Source organism: Mauremys mutica, chromosome 23 (assembly GCF_020497125.1).
Source record: "Mauremys mutica isolate MM-2020 ecotype Southern chromosome 23, ASM2049712v1, whole genome shotgun sequence".
In the NCBI taxonomy this organism is placed as follows: Eukaryota; Metazoa; Chordata; order Testudines; family Geoemydidae; genus Mauremys; species Mauremys mutica.
Genome location: NC_059094.1, coordinates 20,645,974 through 20,663,581, shown reverse-complemented (window position 1 = coordinate 20,663,581; position 17,608 = coordinate 20,645,974). Strand labels below are relative to the sequence as shown.

Here is a 17,608-nt window from a genome sequence, read left to right as displayed (position 1 = left end):
CAGCTGGTTAATGAGCGGGTCTGAGAAGGGACTTTGTTCCCATCTGTCTGTCCCGTAGCTGGGCAGGAACGTCACCTTATTCACCAGCAGCAGCGCTATCTCTGCATGCAGCAAGACTCAGCAGCAGCTGGGAAGCCTAATCACAGGCCCACGAATAGCCCTGATGACTCATGCTGTGCAAGCCAGAGCAGCCTTTTCTTTCCCAGTGCTGGCCCTGGGTGGCTTCAGCCCAACATCGGGAAGGCAACTGCCGCAGCCTGAGATGCAGAGGAACTTGCGATTGTTCCCCTGTCCTGTTCTGGGATTTATCCCTAACACACTGTAATAACTCTTCTGATCCACTGGGTTCGTCAAGAGGATTGCAAAGCCTGGCTCTCTGCAGCTAAACGTGTCTGGTATAAACACCATAGGCTTGTCTACACTTGAAAGTTGATTCGGATTAAGGCTGGCTGTAAATGTATAGCTATTCTGGAGTAACTCCAGGTGTAGACAAACCCTTATACCTTGGAGAGAAATAGGGCCAGTAACAGCTCTCGTAAACCAGCTTCTCCCAAAGCAAAGCCAGAGAATGTCTTGTGCTTTCACGTGTGCAAACATGCATGTGCAGCAAGGGGTTTGTACTTCGGAAGTAGGCTCCCAGGGAGGATCCTGGGGATGTGACTTTGATTAGAAATGTCTTTGTACTGGCCAAATGACTGGGCACCTGACTTATGCTCGATGATCTCCTGTTCGTCTGCTTTAGAGCCATTTGGAAGCTTCAAAACTTGAGATGTTAGAAACTAGCTCAGGCAAAGCACTAGAAGATGTGGTGCAGGAACCAATCCCGTCCTAGGCTCCGGGCGGGAGGCTAATCACTGAGTTTGGGTCTGCGAGAGGGATGACTGTTTATCCCTCTGTCGGGCTCATGCACACACCCAGCTGGTCAAGCAGTTCAGTCCAAAAATGTGTTTCACCAAAAACGGGAACGATTTTGTGTGCAATCTTCTTGTGTGTTGCATGCTGTCCTGAGGATTGCAGCCAGGAGCTCATGACCCTGCGTTGTCCAGCGACCAGCTCAGTCACACATTCCCCAGTCAGGCTTTCTCCGGGCAGGGCCTGGTGACAGGTGTATGCACGTTCTGATTGCTGGCTCCGTTTTACGTGCAAGCGGAAAGTGCTCTCCACCCCACACCTGACCAGTTCTGGAAACACAGATTGTGTTGTCCATGAGCAGGAGCAGCGGCTCGTGCCCCATGCTGGCCATGTGCAGCCAGGCTCAGCTCGGTGCAATGCTGCCTGAGCACAATGAGCAGCCTGGGCATGCGCCCATGTCTGTGCCCCTCACCTCTGGACGTGGCAAGGGAGTCGGGGGAGGCTCAGCCCTTTGCATCGCTGAGGCTCTGAGCAGATGCTAACCTGTGCGGCTTCCCCCGGTAGGTGCGGGAGGCTCTCAGGTCGGCACCATGACGGAAGGTTTCGACTGCGACAACTGCAAGGAGTCCCTGTATGGGCGGAAGTACATCCAGATGGACATGGGTCCCTACTGCATCCCCTGCTACGATGCCCACTTTGCTAACACCTGCGAGGAATGCAAGGAGCTGATTGGCCACGACTGCAGGGTGAGTGAGGGGCTGGGGGCTGCGCCCAAGTGGGGCCTGCCCCCCACCCCCCCTGTGGGCGAGTGAGGGGCTGGGGGCTGCGCCCAAGTGGGGCCTGCCCCCCACCCCCCCTGTGGGCGAGTGAGGGGCTGGGGGCTGCGCCCAAGTGGGGCCCGCCCCCCACCCCCCCTCTGGGCGAGTGAGGGGCTGGGGGTGTGCCCCACGTCCCCGTGGGTGACACCCCCCACGCTCTCTCCCAGGAGCTGTACTATGAGGATCGCCATTACCACGAGCACTGCTTCCGGTGCTTCCGCTGCGACCGCTCTCTGGCCGACGAGCCTTTCACCTGCCAGGACGAGGAGCTGCTGTGCAACGACTGCTACTGCAGCGAGTTCTCCTCCAAGTGCGTCGCATGTGAGAAGACAGTCATGCCAGGTACAGGCTCTGGGGCGGGGGTTGTTGGCAGGAGACGGAGCCTCCCCTGGGCCTTGGCCGGCTCTGCTAGGCTGGCAGCTGCCCTCCTGTCGTCCCAGCCGGGGGCAGTGCCCTGTGGGTGCCGGGCAAGAGCCCAGGGTCGTGCCGTACCTGTACAGAGAGGACTGGTGCTGGCTCCCCTCTGCTGAGCAGACGTGAGGCCCTTATCGGGGACCCAGAACTGTGATCTCCCCTGCAGCCCTTGTCTGTGGGCTCCGTGTTGGGGGAGGAGAATGTGGGGAGGCAGCTCCCCTGCCCTGTCTCTGGGGGCCCTTGTGGCCTCAGACAGGGAGTGACTGGCTAAAGGCTGCTGGAGACCCAGCCTTTTGGGCCTGGGGCTGTGCCAGGCCCCTCGGGCATTGCCTGCCTGTTACCCCCAGGCCCTCTGGCGTCTCGAGCTCTCCCGTGCTGAGAGGCTCGACTGGTGACGCTCCCTGTGAAGGGAGAACTGCCCCATGTGGAGTGACTGTATTAGGACATGGGGCAGGAACAGGCCTCCGGGCACTAGCTTTCTGTCCACAGGTAGGAAACGCTAGCGCCAGGCCCCCCTTCCCAGGCTCGAGCCGAGTTCAGGACACAGGCTCCATCTCTGAAGATCATTGTTGATTTGAGGACATGCCACTTGCTGAGCCTGTCTGAAGGTGCAGCTGCTGTCTCCCAGCGGTGCCCTGAGCCCAGACCTGCTTCACTTCTAGGATCCCGGAAACTGGAATACAGTGGACAAACCTGGCATGAGCATTGCTTCATCTGCAGCAGCTGTCAGCAGCCCATCGGGTCGCGGTCCTTTATCCCAGACAAGAAGGATTATTATTGCGTCCCCTGTTATGAGAGCAAGTTTGCCCCCCGCTGCACTCGTTGCAAAAAGGTAACGCTGGCTTGCCAGCCTAGTGCTTCCTTCGGTGACCCCGCAGGGGCTCCACTTCTCTGACATGAGATTCTCCTGGGGCAGCCGCTGGTCTCCGTGGAAAGCCGTCCCAGACATGGGAGGTGGGGTGCTGTTCCATGATCCCTTCTGGTGAAACTCAGCTTACTAAGGGCAGAATCGTGTCCGTGCTCCCGTGGATCTGGGCCGGCAGGACTGCACCCAGCGCGCTGCCAGAACCCACCCAGTAATAATAAAGGGGTGGGTGTGGCTGGGCTCCCTCCCCTGCCCTTGTCACAGGGGACGCTACTCTCCACGCCTCTCCAGAAGGCTTTGCTGAGTGCTGTCAAGATCTCCAAGCTGAGGCATGTCTGTGTGCCTGGTCTGGAGACCGGCTGCTGCCTGATGTGTCGGCATCACCCCCTGCTCTGGAGACAGCCGAGGGCTCCCCTTAGCGCCAGGCCCGCCGTGGCTTTGTGCGGCTCGATGGTTGCGGAGGGTCCAGTTGAGTTCCCTTGGCTGGCTTGGGAAGGGGTCTCATGTTGACTGCAGTGCGCTCTGGAATGTGTGCCAGCCTTGCGTCCAGCCCCGTCAGTGTCCCTATGGAAAGGGTTCCAGAGGCTGAGATCTGTATAACCGCCAGGCGCTCCGTGCTCCTGGGGCTGCCTACAGCAGCTCTTCAGGGACGTATGGGTGTAACTGGTGTTCTCCCTTCCCCAGTCGCTGACCAAGGGAGGAGTGACTTACCGTGACGAGCCCTGGCACAAGGAGTGCTTTGTCTGCACTGGTTGCAAGGTTCCCCTGGCAGGCCAGCAGTTCACCTCCCAGGAGGACAACCCCTACTGTGTCAAGTGCTTTGGGAACCTCTATGCCAAGAAGTGCAGCGCCTGCGCAAAGCCCATCACAGGTAACGACGGAGACTGGCGCGCAGTACATGGTCCCTCGCGAGCGGGTACCGTGGCTCTGCCTGTGAGCAGAATGCAGAGCTTGCTCTCAGCCACTTGCTGGGGAATCTCTTCATGGTGGTGAATTCCTCTGTGCAGCAGGCCAGCGTAAGGCCTCTGCATCCCACTGCAGCCCTCCAAGGCTCATTGATGGGCTGTTCAGAACTTCAGGCCTCCCAGGATGGGAGAACGTTATTGCCAAGAGTGCCCTGGGGTGTGTGGCAGGCTGCTCCCGGACTTGTTCCCCAGCAGCCTGTTTCAGCTGCTCGTAGAGAGGCCATGCGATGGGAAGGAGTTAAATTGCAGTGAGGAGTTTGTGTTGCTCGTTTCCTTGCTCTCACTTCGTTCTTGCAAAGCTCAAGTATTGGGTGTGTCCTACCCCTGTCAGAGCAGGGAACGTACCGTGCACACCCGGGGAGGACTGGCTGCGTTTTGGTACCCTGCAACCTTCCTGCAGAACTCCCAGGACATGCTCCATGTGGTGGGATCTGATGGCTCTGACTGGCCTCTCATTTGGGGGCTGCTGGTCCCTCAGTTGGGGCCCTGAAAGGGTTCTCCACCCACAGTAACGTGGGAAGGTTTTGCAGCTCAGCAACAGGCTGGGAGGCTCCAGAAACTGGACCTTTCACAGTGAGGGGAGTGGGTCTCTCCCTCCACACACCTGCACCAGGAGGCTGCCTGGTCTCCTTCACTGACCCTCCCTCTGTGGCTTGGGTTTATTGCTCCCGGAAAGGCCAATGCAGCCGCTGCGTCACTTGGTGAGTCAGAACCCTGGTTCCGTGGTTAGAGACGATGCTGGTTTGCTGCCCCGCCCCAGGTCCCCAGTGTTTATCTTTGTTGCTGTCTCTGCAATAGCGCGCAGGAAACCTGCATGTCCTCCTGCCATCTGGACAGGGGGCAGAACGTGGCTTCCCTCGGCCGGCTGGCTCCACTCGGGTCCTTCCCAAAGAGCTTCAGTTACTCAGTGTCATGCACAGACCCCCCAACTGGCTGCTCACGGCCAGTGCTGCCTGCTGCATAGGGGGCTCTGGGCTCTGGCCTGGGGCTTGGGAGACCTGCTCTGCCTCTGGCTCTCTACGTGACATGGGGCAAGTCTCTGGGCCTCAGCTCCCCAGCTCTGAGCTAGGGCTGGTCCTTCCTGCGTATAAGATTGTGGGGGGGGGGGTTAGAAGCTATGGTGGGGGGGGCATAGATGCACCATAGCTAGATGGAAATAGCCCCAGGCTCATCCCCGACTGGAGGGCCGACCCTAGGCCCTTCAGAAATCTGCCTTGAGTGCTCCGGGTAACCCTGTGCTCTGTCCCCCTTCTCTAGGCTTTGGAGGGGGTAAATACATCTCCTTTGAGGATCGTCACTGGCACCACAACTGCTTCAACTGTGCCCGCTGCACCAGCTCGCTGGTGGGGAAAGGCTTCATCCCACGCCACGACGAGATCCTCTGCCGCGACTGCAGCAGCAACCTATAAGCCTGGCCAGAGGACGTGGATCAGGGGCTTTATCTGCTCTTCAGGGGCTTCGTGCCAGACACCCTGGGCAGGTGGGAGATGTGCCTTTTGTGCCCTGGAGAGGGCTGATCCCCCTCACCACAGTGTATGCTCAGGGTGCCTGTGCCTTTCCCCTGAAAGCTAGAATAAGCCACCCTGGGCTTTCTGCAGAGTGAAGCTAAATAAACGCCAAACAAAAGGAGCTTCCAAGTCCCTCATTATTTGCTCTTCCCTTTGCTTCCTAAGCGCTTGGGCGCTGGCTGAGCCGGGAGCCCCTGGCTGAGCAAAGGGGCTGGGCAGTGGGCCTTAGGCTCCATGCGCTGACCGCACAGCTTTGTCCCTCCTACTTGTTACTGGTTTTCTTCCCTTCCCCTGCGTGATCCTCTGCTCTGAGTGATGGGCAGCAGCTCCTGTCCTGGGAGCCGGGCTCTCCCGAGGCTCCTGCCTCCCCGGGCTGGGTTTGCAGCACTGCCTGTTCCCCTAACGTGAGGGTAACCTGGCGTCTCGCTGGGCAAGTTTGCAATGCTCTCTGTGCTGCTTATTGCAGCCTTGGGTGTTTCTGGCTGGCTGTGAGCAGAGTGTGCTGGAGTGAGCACATGGCCCACATTGGGGAATGGCTTTTCCTGATGTCTCTCTCCCCCCTCGTTCCTCACGTCTTCAGGGAGAAGGTGTCACTCATATGGCAGGGGAACCTGAATCACCAGCTGGTGCTGAGGGCTCTGGTGCCCCCACCTTCCTGCAGCATCTCCCCTCCCCCTGCTCTGCCCCCAGCAGAAGGGTCCCCATCAGCTTCCAAGAGCTGCACGAGTGAGTTTATTTAACGCCGACTCCAAGAGCACTGAGAAGCGGCTCAGGTGCTTTCGGCGCTAGTCTCGGGCTCTGTGTGCAAGTGCTGCCCGGCTGGCAGCCAGAAGCTCTCCCGTCTGCCTGAGAGCCGCTTAGCAGAGCAGTTGAAAAGGGCATTTCAGAGGCAGCTAGAGCCATTAGAGCTGGCGATGTTGTCTGCTCTTTCCCCCTTACCGGGTGCTGCAGACACAGGGCCGCTTGTTGTCTCTTACCGAGCTCGGCCACATGCCATATATTTTGACCCTAAATATGGTGGTTTATCCTCTGGAGGTTTGTGCACAGTTGTCTCGGCTGCAGGCTCTGCTCGGAATTCAGCCCAGGGTGCTGCATGGGAGCTGGATGGGAGTGGGGGACGAATGGGGGCTGTGTTTGTATTAACAGGCAAAGCTGCAGATAAATTGAACCAGCCCCCAAGACAGCAGCCAAAGGCTCTGCCCTTCCTGTGCCCCCTCCCGCCAGGCGCCGAGCTCTCTTCATGCTCATTGGCTGCAGGGGGAGCCGAGGTTGCTCAGCACCTTGCAGGTCAGGTGCTGGTTGGGGCTTGCTGACCCTCGCCCCCAGTCTGGGCTTCTCATTCCCAGAGAGGTAGGGCCCTACCAAAGTCACAGTTCATTTTGGTCAATTTCATGGTCACAGGATTTTTAAAATGGTAAATTTCATGATTTCAGCTATTTAAATCTGAAATTTCAAGGTGTTATAATTGTAGAGGTCTTGACCCAAAAAGAAGTTGGGGGGGGGGGGTCGCAAGGTTATTGTAGTAGGGGCTGCGGTACTGCCACCTTTACTTCTGTGTTGCTGCTGGAGGCGCTGCCTTCAGAGCTGGGCACCTGGCCAGCAGCCACCGCTCTCCGCTTGCCGAGCTCTGAAGCAGCACAGAAATAAGGGTGACAGTACCGCGACCCCCATAAAATGACCTTGCGACCTCTTTGCAACTCCCTTTTGGGTCAGGACGCCCAGTTTGTGAAACGCTGGTCTCCCCTGTGATACCTGTATAGAATAGGGTAAAAGCACACAAAAGACCAGATTTCATGGTCTGTGCCGTGACACCTTTTTCACAGCCAATAAGGGCCCTCCAGGTAGGAGCTGAAAATGAGGTGTCCCAGCCGGCAGAGCTTTGCTTCTCTGAAGACCCTGCTATGCAAAACTGCTAAGCTGCCTCCAGTTCCCCTAGAGCCCTGTCTCACTTGGGATGCTCACACCAGCCCCGTCCTGTCCTCCCCATTCCCTCTCCCCCTCCCCAAGGTAATGGGATGCTTTTCTGAATACGCCTTCCTTGTGTTTTCCTTTTTGTACTTTATCTGTTACTCAAACCCGCTGGAGGAACGGCTAGCCCCATCCCCAAGCAGGGTTCATTTACCAACAGAATGTTATGCATGTTGAAGCGTATTAGCTGTGTATTCAAATCCTTCCTGAAACCCTCGTTTGAAAGCTTTGATGCGGGTAAGTCAGAGTTTGGGTGTGTGCTATTCTGAAGAGCTTGGAGCGGTTTTTAGAAAGGAAGCTTCCTATGTAAGTGTCCTACCCTCCGGTCTCTTGTATGTTTCTGTAAGGCTTTATATAATAAACCATTGTAATGACACCTCTCTCTGGCTGTATTTTCTCCAAGCAGGGGTGGGAGTAGGGTGGGGTTGAATTAACATCATCGCTGTGGGTCAGGCTGTCTTCAAAAGGTAAAATAGCTCTTTACTCTCCCTAGGGTTGCTCCCAAAGCCCTGAACTGGGGGCAGCCCCCTGCACTCCCCATGGTTCCCCCGCCCCCAGCGGCCTGCCAAGATTTTAACTCTAGGATGATACCACAGTCCCCCCTTAGACCAGTTCCAATTTCCCCCACTTCTGGCTTTTCGGGGATGCAGTGGAGACCCTCTCCTGAGATCCGTCATCTGCGACGTCAGGCTTTGCACGTTGTTCAGCTACCCAGACAAAGCGCTTGGGCCCTTCCTGGGCTTCCCGGTACATGGGACAAAGTGAAGGCTTCAAGCCTGGGGACAGGAGTTAAGTGGTCACCACTCTGACCCCAGGAAAGTCTTATGTGGGCTGATGACTTCAGTAGGTCCTGGACTGGTTCAGCTCCTCTGGACCCAGCAGTGCAGTGGATCCTGGGCTGGCAGGACCTGGCATTTTAGTCACTGGCATGTGACTCTCATGACATCGAATTAAGTGTTTCCACATTAGAGAAAAGCCCCTTGTGCTTCCCTGCATTCGCTCCATTTGACCTCAGCTCCAGCTCTTGAGGTCTTGTGGAAAGAGCCTCTGTGGGGATGTTGCCGCAGTCCCCAGCTGGGGTAACTTTGGTCTCCTTCCCGTCCGCCTTGTACGCTCATTACTCACTTTAATCTGCTGTGGAATCATTTATTCCCCTAACATCTGAAACTCTTTTCCACAGATTCCTTTACATTTACTAACAGCCATCGTGACTTCCTCTGGGCCTTCGCCTGGCCCCCAGCCTCCCCAGCATTCCCGCTCCACTTCCCCGGAGCTGAGCTACCAGCTCTCCAGATCCCTGTGCGAGGGGAAGCCAGGGATGAAAGACGCAGCCTCCGAGTCTCTGTGACCTCAGTGCTGGCTCTGCGCACTCGCAGGCCTGCCTTGCTCGGAGGCTCCTACAAACGTTCGCTCTGGCGGGCGGCAAAACTATTCTTTCCATTCTGATTCTGTCGCTGCCGTTGTGCCGGGACCTGAGCTCTGGTTTTGCTGCTAGGTCTCAAACAATGAACAGACACCTCTGGCTGCAGAGGTTTCCTGAGGGAGCCTGTCCTCCGGCAGGAGCTCTGCAAGCCCATGTTTTCTGAAGAGCCGTTTCCAGGGATTAACCGCAAAAGATTTCTTTACAAACGGGCCCCCAGGCTCCTCTTTCAGTCGAGTTTAAGAGCCTCCCGTTCTTAGCCAAAAAAGGAAATGACCCAGCTGCATGTAGGGCTTGAACATCTGGATTTTATCCCTGTCATGAATGGGTCATGGATACGCACAGCCCAGTGCCTGATTTACTGGGAGGGAAGGGGGATGATGTAATGCACATTCGTCCCCCACGACTCCCAGAGAGGGTCTAAAACAGTCATGAAAATATCATTAAAGTGCAGGCTAACAATGGGGGGCACAGCTGGGGGAAGGAAGGAAGGGGGCAGAGCCTGGAGCTCCCTAGTGGGCAAGGGGGTGGGTGAGGAGATGAAACATTCACTGGCTGAAGAGCCAAGCTGCGGAGTCAGGGGAGGGGGAAAGCTGGGGCTGTGGCAGGAGCAGGGCAGGGTGGGCTCTGAGGCCACAGGCCAGGGTCCAGACCCAGTAACATTGATCCTGCAGGAGCCTGAAAGAGTCTCACAGTCTGGGGTGGAAAAGTGGCCCAGGGAAGCCCTCAGCACTTCACATGCCGCTCTCTGTAGCTGTTCTCTGGGGAAACTAACCCCAGGCTCTGGCAGGGCAGCGGAGGGACGCTGACCCGGGGCCTGCATCGGGTTCAGCCCAAAGTGTGTGTCTGCCATGAAGGAGAAATAAAGGAGCTGGAAAAGCCCCAATGCCGGGGCCGCGGGCAGGAGCGTTCCTGCGGAGAGGCCGAGTGCAGAGACAGGGCAGCGCCAGCTGCCTGTGAATGACTCCAGGACAGGGCTCGAGGCAGCCGCCTGCGCTGGAGCGGAACAGGAGAGCTGAACACTCAGCCGCAGCAAGCAGCTCTGTGTCTGTGTAGCACCGAGACCCGGCAGCAGTTATAAAGGTCCTCTGCACCCAGCCTGCGAGACACCCCCCACCTCAGCGCGCAGCTCGCGCTGGGGGAACCGACCCTCCCTGTTGGAGCACAAGCAGCTTCCACGGGGCGGGGGGGCTGGTGTCACTCACGCTGGGGCTCGGGGAGGGGGGGGTGCAGTAACCTTGCTACCACTACCACGGTGCTTCACCCCACCAGGGGGCCTGGCAGCCGCTGGGTAACTACCAGCGTGGAGGATACGTTCAGCAAGAGGCCCCCACGGCAAAGTGCTCCTCTGCAGCAGGTGCTGTGGGTCCCTTGCAGCGCAGCTGGGCACAGCTCACTGCATCGGGCACTGACACCCACGGTTCCCCTGCTCCTGCCTGTGGCACGATGGTGCCGTCTCCTGGGGCTCCTCCCGGGTGTTGCTGCAGTGCGCGGGGGGGGGCGCTGGAGGCCTGCGCTACACAGGGGTTAGACTGGGCCCCTTCCGGCCGCAGACCCTGGCTGTTGCCCAGCTCCTCGGGCAGCAGAGGGGCTGTCGATGACGGCTCAGCCCATTCCCTGCTGCCGCCTCAGGGCGGGGCAGACGCTGCTCACGCCTCCCGTCCCGGACGTCCCGGGGATTGGTTTGAGCTGCGTTCGTGCCCTCACGTGTTCGCGTCTCGCCAGGCGCCCCAGCCAGGCCAGCCCCAGCAGTCAGGGCTCGATGCTCCCCAGGGATAAAACGGAGGCAACAGGCCACACTCCAGAACTGGCTTCCTCTGCTGGCCTGTGTCAAGAACGCTGGGTTCCCAGTGAATTGAGACTCAGCGCTGGTCCCGGTGAGGCGCGGCCAGGAGCTGGGGCAGAGGCCTGGGCCTAGTCTGTCAGGCTCATTAGGCCAATGACCTCGATGGTCTGTGGGTTGTGCTGCCACCTTTGCTGCTGTGCCCTGCAGCCATTCCTCTGGGTGGGGGCCCTGCCGTGCCACACTGCCCCGCTGCAGGCCAGTCACTTTGGCCATATGGGTCCTGGGTGGGTGGCTTGGGGTTTTGCCTCTCTTTGACTGGAGGGGCCTTGGTGTTTCAAACTGCCAGCGTTTGCTGTGGTTCAGGATCTGGTGCTGATTGTCGAAATGTTTGTAGGAGAGAGAAGGGGGATGAGTAACTCCCCTCCCCGCCCCCGCGAGAAGCAGGACCCCAATTCCCAGCTGTGGCAATGCAGTTCGAGTGAACCCCTGGCAAGATGCTCAGTTCCATTCCCCACCAGCACAGCCCACGCTCTGCACAGTGCCGGGGGCCGTGTGGTCAGGCTGACCCGCTGCCCTACTCCCCAGCACTCTGCCAGGGATGAGAGAGGAGAACAGAGTCTGAAATGATTCATTGTTGGACTTGTGAACTCTCCTTCCAAATTAGACACGACTAGACAGGCCCTTCGGCACCGGAGACAGTCAAAGCTCATCCTCACCCCCTGCAGGGGGTGACTCTCTGGAGCAGAGCACGTGCCCCCCCGAAGGCCCCTCTGCTGCTAGGACTGCAGCCCACAGCTGGCCCTGTGCAGCACCAGGGACCTAGTGCTGGGAGGAGGTGATGCTTTCACATTGGTCTGAAGCTGCCTTATGTCAGTGACTTGTGGCACCAAAATGTGCTGCACCGCTCAGTGACCTGTGCAGCTCTGTGACCAGGGGCGGCTCTAGGAATTGCGCCGCCCAAGTAGGGCGGGAGGCGCTCTGGCGGTTGCCAGTCCCGCGGCTCCAGTGGACCTCCTGCAGACGTGCCTGCGGATGCTCCACCAAAACCGCGGGACCAACGGACCCTCCGCAGGCATGCCTGCGGGAGGTTCACCGGAGCCGCCTGCCGCCCTCCCGCGGCATGCCGCCCCAAGCGCACGCTTGGCGCGCTGGGGTCTGGAGCCGGCCCTGTCTGTGACCTCTTGAGCCCTTCTTACACAAGCAGTTAAATTGCTGTTAACGACGACAGTGAAACAACTCAGGTGCCCAGAGCCGATTAACTTCTGCCTGAGATGAATGGGGCAGTTCACACTGCAGAGCGCTTGTTTCAGGCTCGGTGCAAACTCAGGCAGGCATCGCTCATGCTTGGTTCACGTTTCTCTGATTGTCTCAGAATTTCTTAGGGCAAGCTGAGATTCTGGAGCACAAGCTGGCACTTGAGAGAGGGGCTGATAGGCCACATCATCGTCTGCCCAAGCCCATCTCCTCACCGTGCTGACAAGCAGCGGTCACACCAGCTTGCAGCTCCCCTTGCGGCTCTGTCAGGAAGGAACTGATCAGCTACCCTCACAGCACAGCACCCAGGGCCACGAGGCCAGTTAGTGCGCTGTCCAGACAGCCAAGCTCTCCGGGACTCTCAGGCTGTTTCTGGCCAGGGTTTGTGGGGACGTGGGGCAGTGCTGTTCTGGGGCATTTCAGAGGACAAGTACCCCCTCGAGCTCGATTCTCTTGGACATGTGTGCAGGCCTGGGCCTTGACACCTGAGACTGGTTTGTAATGCATAGCCACAAATGTTATTGGCCATAAAAGTCAGCCCTTGTGAAACCCCAGCTGCAGTATCAGAGCAATCTCTGCGTGCAGGGAATTCCACAAGCTGCTCATGTACTGGCCCAACGCCTGTTTCCATGCTCCTGCCGGTGAGTGAGATTCACCCCCACCTTATGGGTCAGGGCGACAAGCAGGGGCTTGGTTATGGTCCATTGACACGTTCCATCATGTTCAATGCTGAAACCGAGCCCCCTCTAATGCCAAAAGCCTGAAATAAAAGGGGCAGACAGGTGGGTGGGAGGTCCCCGAATTCCAGCGCTTCCCCTTTTCTGGGGTGCAGCGTCATGCTGGAGAGAAGTAGAGGAACAGTAAGTGCAGGATCTTATCTCGGTGTTTATTTTTAGGTAGGCGCTTGTGTGGAAGAACTGCTGTACTCAGAGGGGGTACAAGCATGCTTGGAGGGAGGGTAATTGGACAATCTTCTTCCTTTCCATATCATTCCCTCCCAGCTGAACTGGTTAGTCTCAAGGCAGGAGCACGTTCTGATTGCTGTAATTATCCTTGATTTTTGGTGGTTGTTGCTTTTATAAACTTTCATTTAGCTCAGTCATGTAATATACATGGTAGCACAAATGAATCATTTATTAGCAAGTTAAAGTTCAATTATGGCTTTGCTTTCTCTGAGGGAAATCCTGGCCTGCTCCCTGCTTGGCTTTTGGGCAAAACAGTAGTGCTGGATTAGAGGAAGCTAATTAAAATCGAAGTGAAAGTGGAACATGCCAGCTGCCAGCCGCAGCACCTAGGGAAAGGCATTATGGGGCCAAAGCACAGTCAGCCTTTGGCAACCGGTGGGGCCGTTGTTGGGGTGGGGTTGCTGGGTTGATTTTCCATGATTTTGTATTTAACAGTCATTAGTTAATCAAAGAACCAGGGATCAAAAGCTACAGCCGTGACCAGAGGTCAGAGCTGTCACCCCATTCACTCCGCATGTGTCTACGCTGCAATAAAGCCCCAGGGCTGGCCTGTGCCAGCTGACTCGAGCAGGGGCTGTTTCACTGCAGTGTAGATGTTGAGGCTCAAGTTCTGGGACACTCCTACCCTGCAGGCTCCTAGAGCCCGGGCTCCAGCCTGAGCCTGAACCTCGCCAGAGCAGTGAACCAGCCCCTGCTCCTGAGCCCCACGAGCCGGAGCCAACCGGTCCAGAGCCCCGTTTCTAATCCCCGGGTCGAGGTACCTGTGTGCTCAGGGAGTGCAGCAGCCACATGTGCTCAGCGGGAAAGAGCATCAGGCACTTCAGGCCGAAACCCGGGAGGGCCAAGGCACCTGCACGCGGTGGCGTTTTAAACAGTCCCTGGCTAAAGCCCTTTGCCTAGCCCCAGGCCCCCAGCGCCAAGGGAGAGTCTGGCACCATTCAAAGGGCAGAAACACAGCCAAGCTCTCCTGCCTCTTGCTGCAGCGCAGGGCACAGCAGCCTTCCCTGGGGCCAGCGCACCACCGGGATGTCTGCTCAGGCCACCCGCCCATCGTCTCCATGCATCCTGCTCCTGGGCAGAGCTCTTGCCTGCTGAGGGCGAGGGTCTGTGCTCAGTGATGAGCCGGAAGGAATCTCTGGGACTCCCAGAGTTCCCACCCTGTACAGAGAGCGAAAGCCCTGCCTCCCCGGGGCCTCACTCCTGCCCTGCCAGAGGCAACAGTGGCCCTGGGGGTTGGCCTGCGTGCCAAATACTGAGTATTTGTGTTGGTCTTTGCTACAGCAATTGGGAGGTAAAAATCCCATCGTGCCAGAGGGGGAGGTTCTACCCCAATGTAAGGGCCTCAGGTGTTCCCTGCCCCAAGTCTTTTCAATCAAATTTTTCACAGATGATCACTAATTGTGCGTTCCCCATTTTCTGGGCGCCCAGTGCAAGACATGTGGGGCCAGATTTGCAGAAGTGCTGAGCACTCAGCTGCAACTGAAGTCAATGGGAACCATGGTGCATTGACTTTATAACGTGCTAGATAATGCTCAGTACTCTGAAAAGTCAGGCCCTAGTGGTGTCAAGTTAGGCACCCAAAAGTGGTGACAGCTTCTGACAATTTGGTTGCAAATCTCTGACTGTCTCAGTTCCTGAGCTGTACAATGGCGATATTAACCTACCATCCGCAGCTCATAGGGTGCAGTAAAGATACATTTGTTAAAGTTTATGAAGCAGTCTGCAATGGCCAGGAAGAAATAAATCATTTTGTATTCAGCACAGGGCTTGGATGTGTGCATTAAATACTGAGGGGGGGGGACCAAAACCTCAATGAGGAAAGAAATATTGAATAACCCACTCACTGAATGAAGCAGGGGTCCTGTGGAAAAAGTGTGTATGATTCCATAGTTAGTCTGTCTCATGGTGCATATGCCCAAGGAGGCCAAATTAAGTATACAGCCAATCTTAACGCTAGCATTTCTGAAAGTCTGAGTGCTTGACTTTAAAAGACCAGTATGGTTGCAATGTCATATGATACATTTATATAAATACATGTAGCAGAGTCTTGGCGGTGCACACAGGCCATGGATTTGTAGATTTGCCCTGGAAGGGACATACCCGACCCTGCATTGTAATCTCTCCGCACAGCTGTAAATGGCAACACAAAGTGCGAGGCCTGGACATTTCATCCCCTCTCTGGCCCCAGCACTTGCCTTTCAAGTACATCCAAGAGCAGGAGCTGATTTTAAAAGCGACACAGCAGTGATCCTGGGACCAAATGCAGCCCTACATTCACACCCTACCCACTGTTGTCATAATCTTTGTACAAAATCTGCCTTGTGCAGTATATTTGAAAACTAGTAACTCACTGGTCAGTAATATTGTGATCTGTATGTAGCAACATTATGTGTAAAGTTATGAAATTCACACCCCCCCCCTCTGATGTTCAAGGCACGTGTTCAAACTCACATAGCCCCAAGTAGACAGAACTGGCCAAGCAGGCCTGTCTTAAACAATGGGAGGTGTTCAGCTCCATTTGCATCTAAGCTGTATACAGAGTCCTTGGACAGCAAGAGGGGGAAGAAAGACAACAAAGAAAATCTGCATTTCTGCAGACACAGGTGAAAAGAAACACGAAACCCCCTTACTCTCTGCTGGAAAGAACTTTAACGAGGGGTCTCGCTCAGGAAACGGCTTTTCAAAGGGTGACAGAACTATAAAAGCAAGGGTCAAAACCACCCCACGTTCTCGCTCCCTGTCCAGCTCTGTCTTTCACCTAAGGGGGCAAAAGAGAACATTTGTTGAACCTTGGGAGCAGAACCTGACCTGAAACTTGGTCAACAATGAAAACCTGTGGTAAGAATTCTACCTTGACGGCAGTGGAAGGTAAGTTTAGTACTAGGAAGTGTTGTATGATCATTGCTGACTTTAATTCCTTACTACTTGTACTCACTGAAAATCTCTTTGTAGTTAAATAAACTTGTTTTATTCTTTAATCAGAACTAATCCAGTGTTGTGAACTGTGTGGGTAACTCCATTTAATGTGGCACATTGTTGTATCTTGACCCTCTTAGAGAGTCAACTGACCTGGCTGGACGGTGCGGAACACACCTTTTGGGAGACAAATCCAGGACAGGGAGTGGGGTGGGCTCACCCTCCAAGGCTGCTGGAAGCCAGTATGGTCGGTTGCTGACAGGCTGCTGGGGTGAGAGGTGCTTGACCAGGGTGGGCCCTGCCTGCTGTCTGAGAGCAGCCCAGGTTGGGAGCACAGCAGCAAAGCATTGTGAGGCACGCCAGGGGGCAGGGCAGGTGGTGACACAGCCCCTCACTGGTCTGGATTGCACCCCGGACTGTCATAGATCCCAACTGCAGCTGGGCCTTGAGCCTGGCCCAGTGCCTGGGGCATGTCTGTTAGCTCTGCCCAGAATTCTTACAAGCAACATATGATAAGAGCAGCCTGTTACTGCTAATCCCTAACTGCTACATGATCCTGCCCTGGCTGCCTGCATCCACTGCCGCTGATCCATGGGCCAGGGGCTCACGGTGCCAACCTAGCCACAGGCAAAGCCTCGAGGAATGCTGACCACCACCAGGAGTCAAAGCTGCGTCGGCCCGGCACGGCCGCTGGGTGCACGGCCCCTGCTTGCCCAACGGGCCCTGAAGCACACCGGACGTTTACTTTACTCCCAATTCGTTCAGGAAAAAATTGATTTGAGTAATTAAAAACCCTGGTGTATTTCCATGTGTTCCCTCATCTTACTGCGAGCACTCTGCAGTTCCACGCTGCAGCCAGGGTGGGTGTTGGTGGAATAGCTGGGATGTGGGGAGGAGTCTGGCAGAACTGTGCAGCACATGGGAGGAGAACTGGGGTACGTGCGTGGGGAGCAGGGGGCAGGAGCAATTGTCTGTGAGCTCTTCCCAGGGTCCGCACCCGGCTTGTATGCATTCTTGGGCCAGGCACATTCTACTAGCAGAGGCAGCAGCCTGGCTGATTTGTCTGGGTTAGGAATAGGATTTTTTTCCCCTCCTCCATTCTCTTCTCCCCACACCTTCCTTCCTCCCAAACCCCTGCCCCCTCCAGCTCACTGGACCTCCTGAGGCCGCTCTCTAGCTCAGGCACGTGCAGGATTTGATGAGTCTCTCTTCCCTTAACTTTGCCCTTTCCCTCTTCGCCTTTGTTTCTTGAGAAAGGTCATTGTGCCTCCGACGCTGGGGTCAGCCCTGATCCTAAATCCAGCTGGCAGCATCTCCCTGCAGCCTACGCCACCATATATGGTCAATCGTGGGGAGAGAACCAGTAGAACAGGGCTGGAGGTGGCTTGGACGGCAGCCATCCGGAGGGCTTTGACTCCGCTGCATTGCTGAAACCCCTCTGTGCTGCTGCAAGTGTGAGCGCCGCACGCTGGAGCTCAGCAGCCCTGGTACCGAACTGTCCAAAGCGCAACAGAGGAAGCAAGCGCCCCTCTGCCTGGGGAGAAGGATGGGGCCCATGAGACGTGCCAGGGCCCCATACAAATATAACTGAAAAACCACAAACCTCCTTGTCCTTCAGCACCCCTCCTCCCGCAGCAGAGAGGCCCTAGCAAACCCAGGCATGCAGAGCTGTCCCCACCCCCTCTCCCTCTCCCAGCCAAGGGCACGTCTCAAACAAGCCTGGCTATTTCTCCTTCAATAGAGCTTCCAGGTGAATGCGAAGATCTGAGCATAATTTAAGGTAAGGTGCCCAGGGAAATGGCCCCATAAAATGGATCTGGGGACTCCCCCTCCCTGCACTTTAGGAGGCGCTAACATGTATTTTGAAGTGTTTGCCA

The 17,608-nt window shown here is 56.5% G+C and overlaps 1 protein-coding gene across 2 annotated transcripts in view; it reads left to right on the top strand.

The window, feature by feature from the left end:
* FHL3 (four and a half LIM domains 3) overlaps window positions 1-7,766 on the top strand; it is a 41,558-nt gene extending 33,792 nt beyond the window's left edge. For both annotated transcript variants that reach the window (XM_044997753.1, XM_044997755.1), the window contains exons 2-6: window positions 1,417-1,598; window positions 1,838-2,012; window positions 2,747-2,916; window positions 3,634-3,820; window positions 5,172-7,766. In XM_044997753.1, the coding sequence (XP_044853688.1) occupies window positions 1,417-1,598; window positions 1,838-2,012; window positions 2,747-2,916; window positions 3,634-3,820; window positions 5,172-5,323 (866 nt within the window). In that variant the 3' untranslated portion in view covers window positions 5,324-7,766. The remainder of the gene's footprint in view (window positions 1-1,416; window positions 1,599-1,837; window positions 2,013-2,746; window positions 2,917-3,633; window positions 3,821-5,171) is intronic.
* The last annotated feature ends 9,842 nt before the right edge of the window (window positions 7,767-17,608 follow it).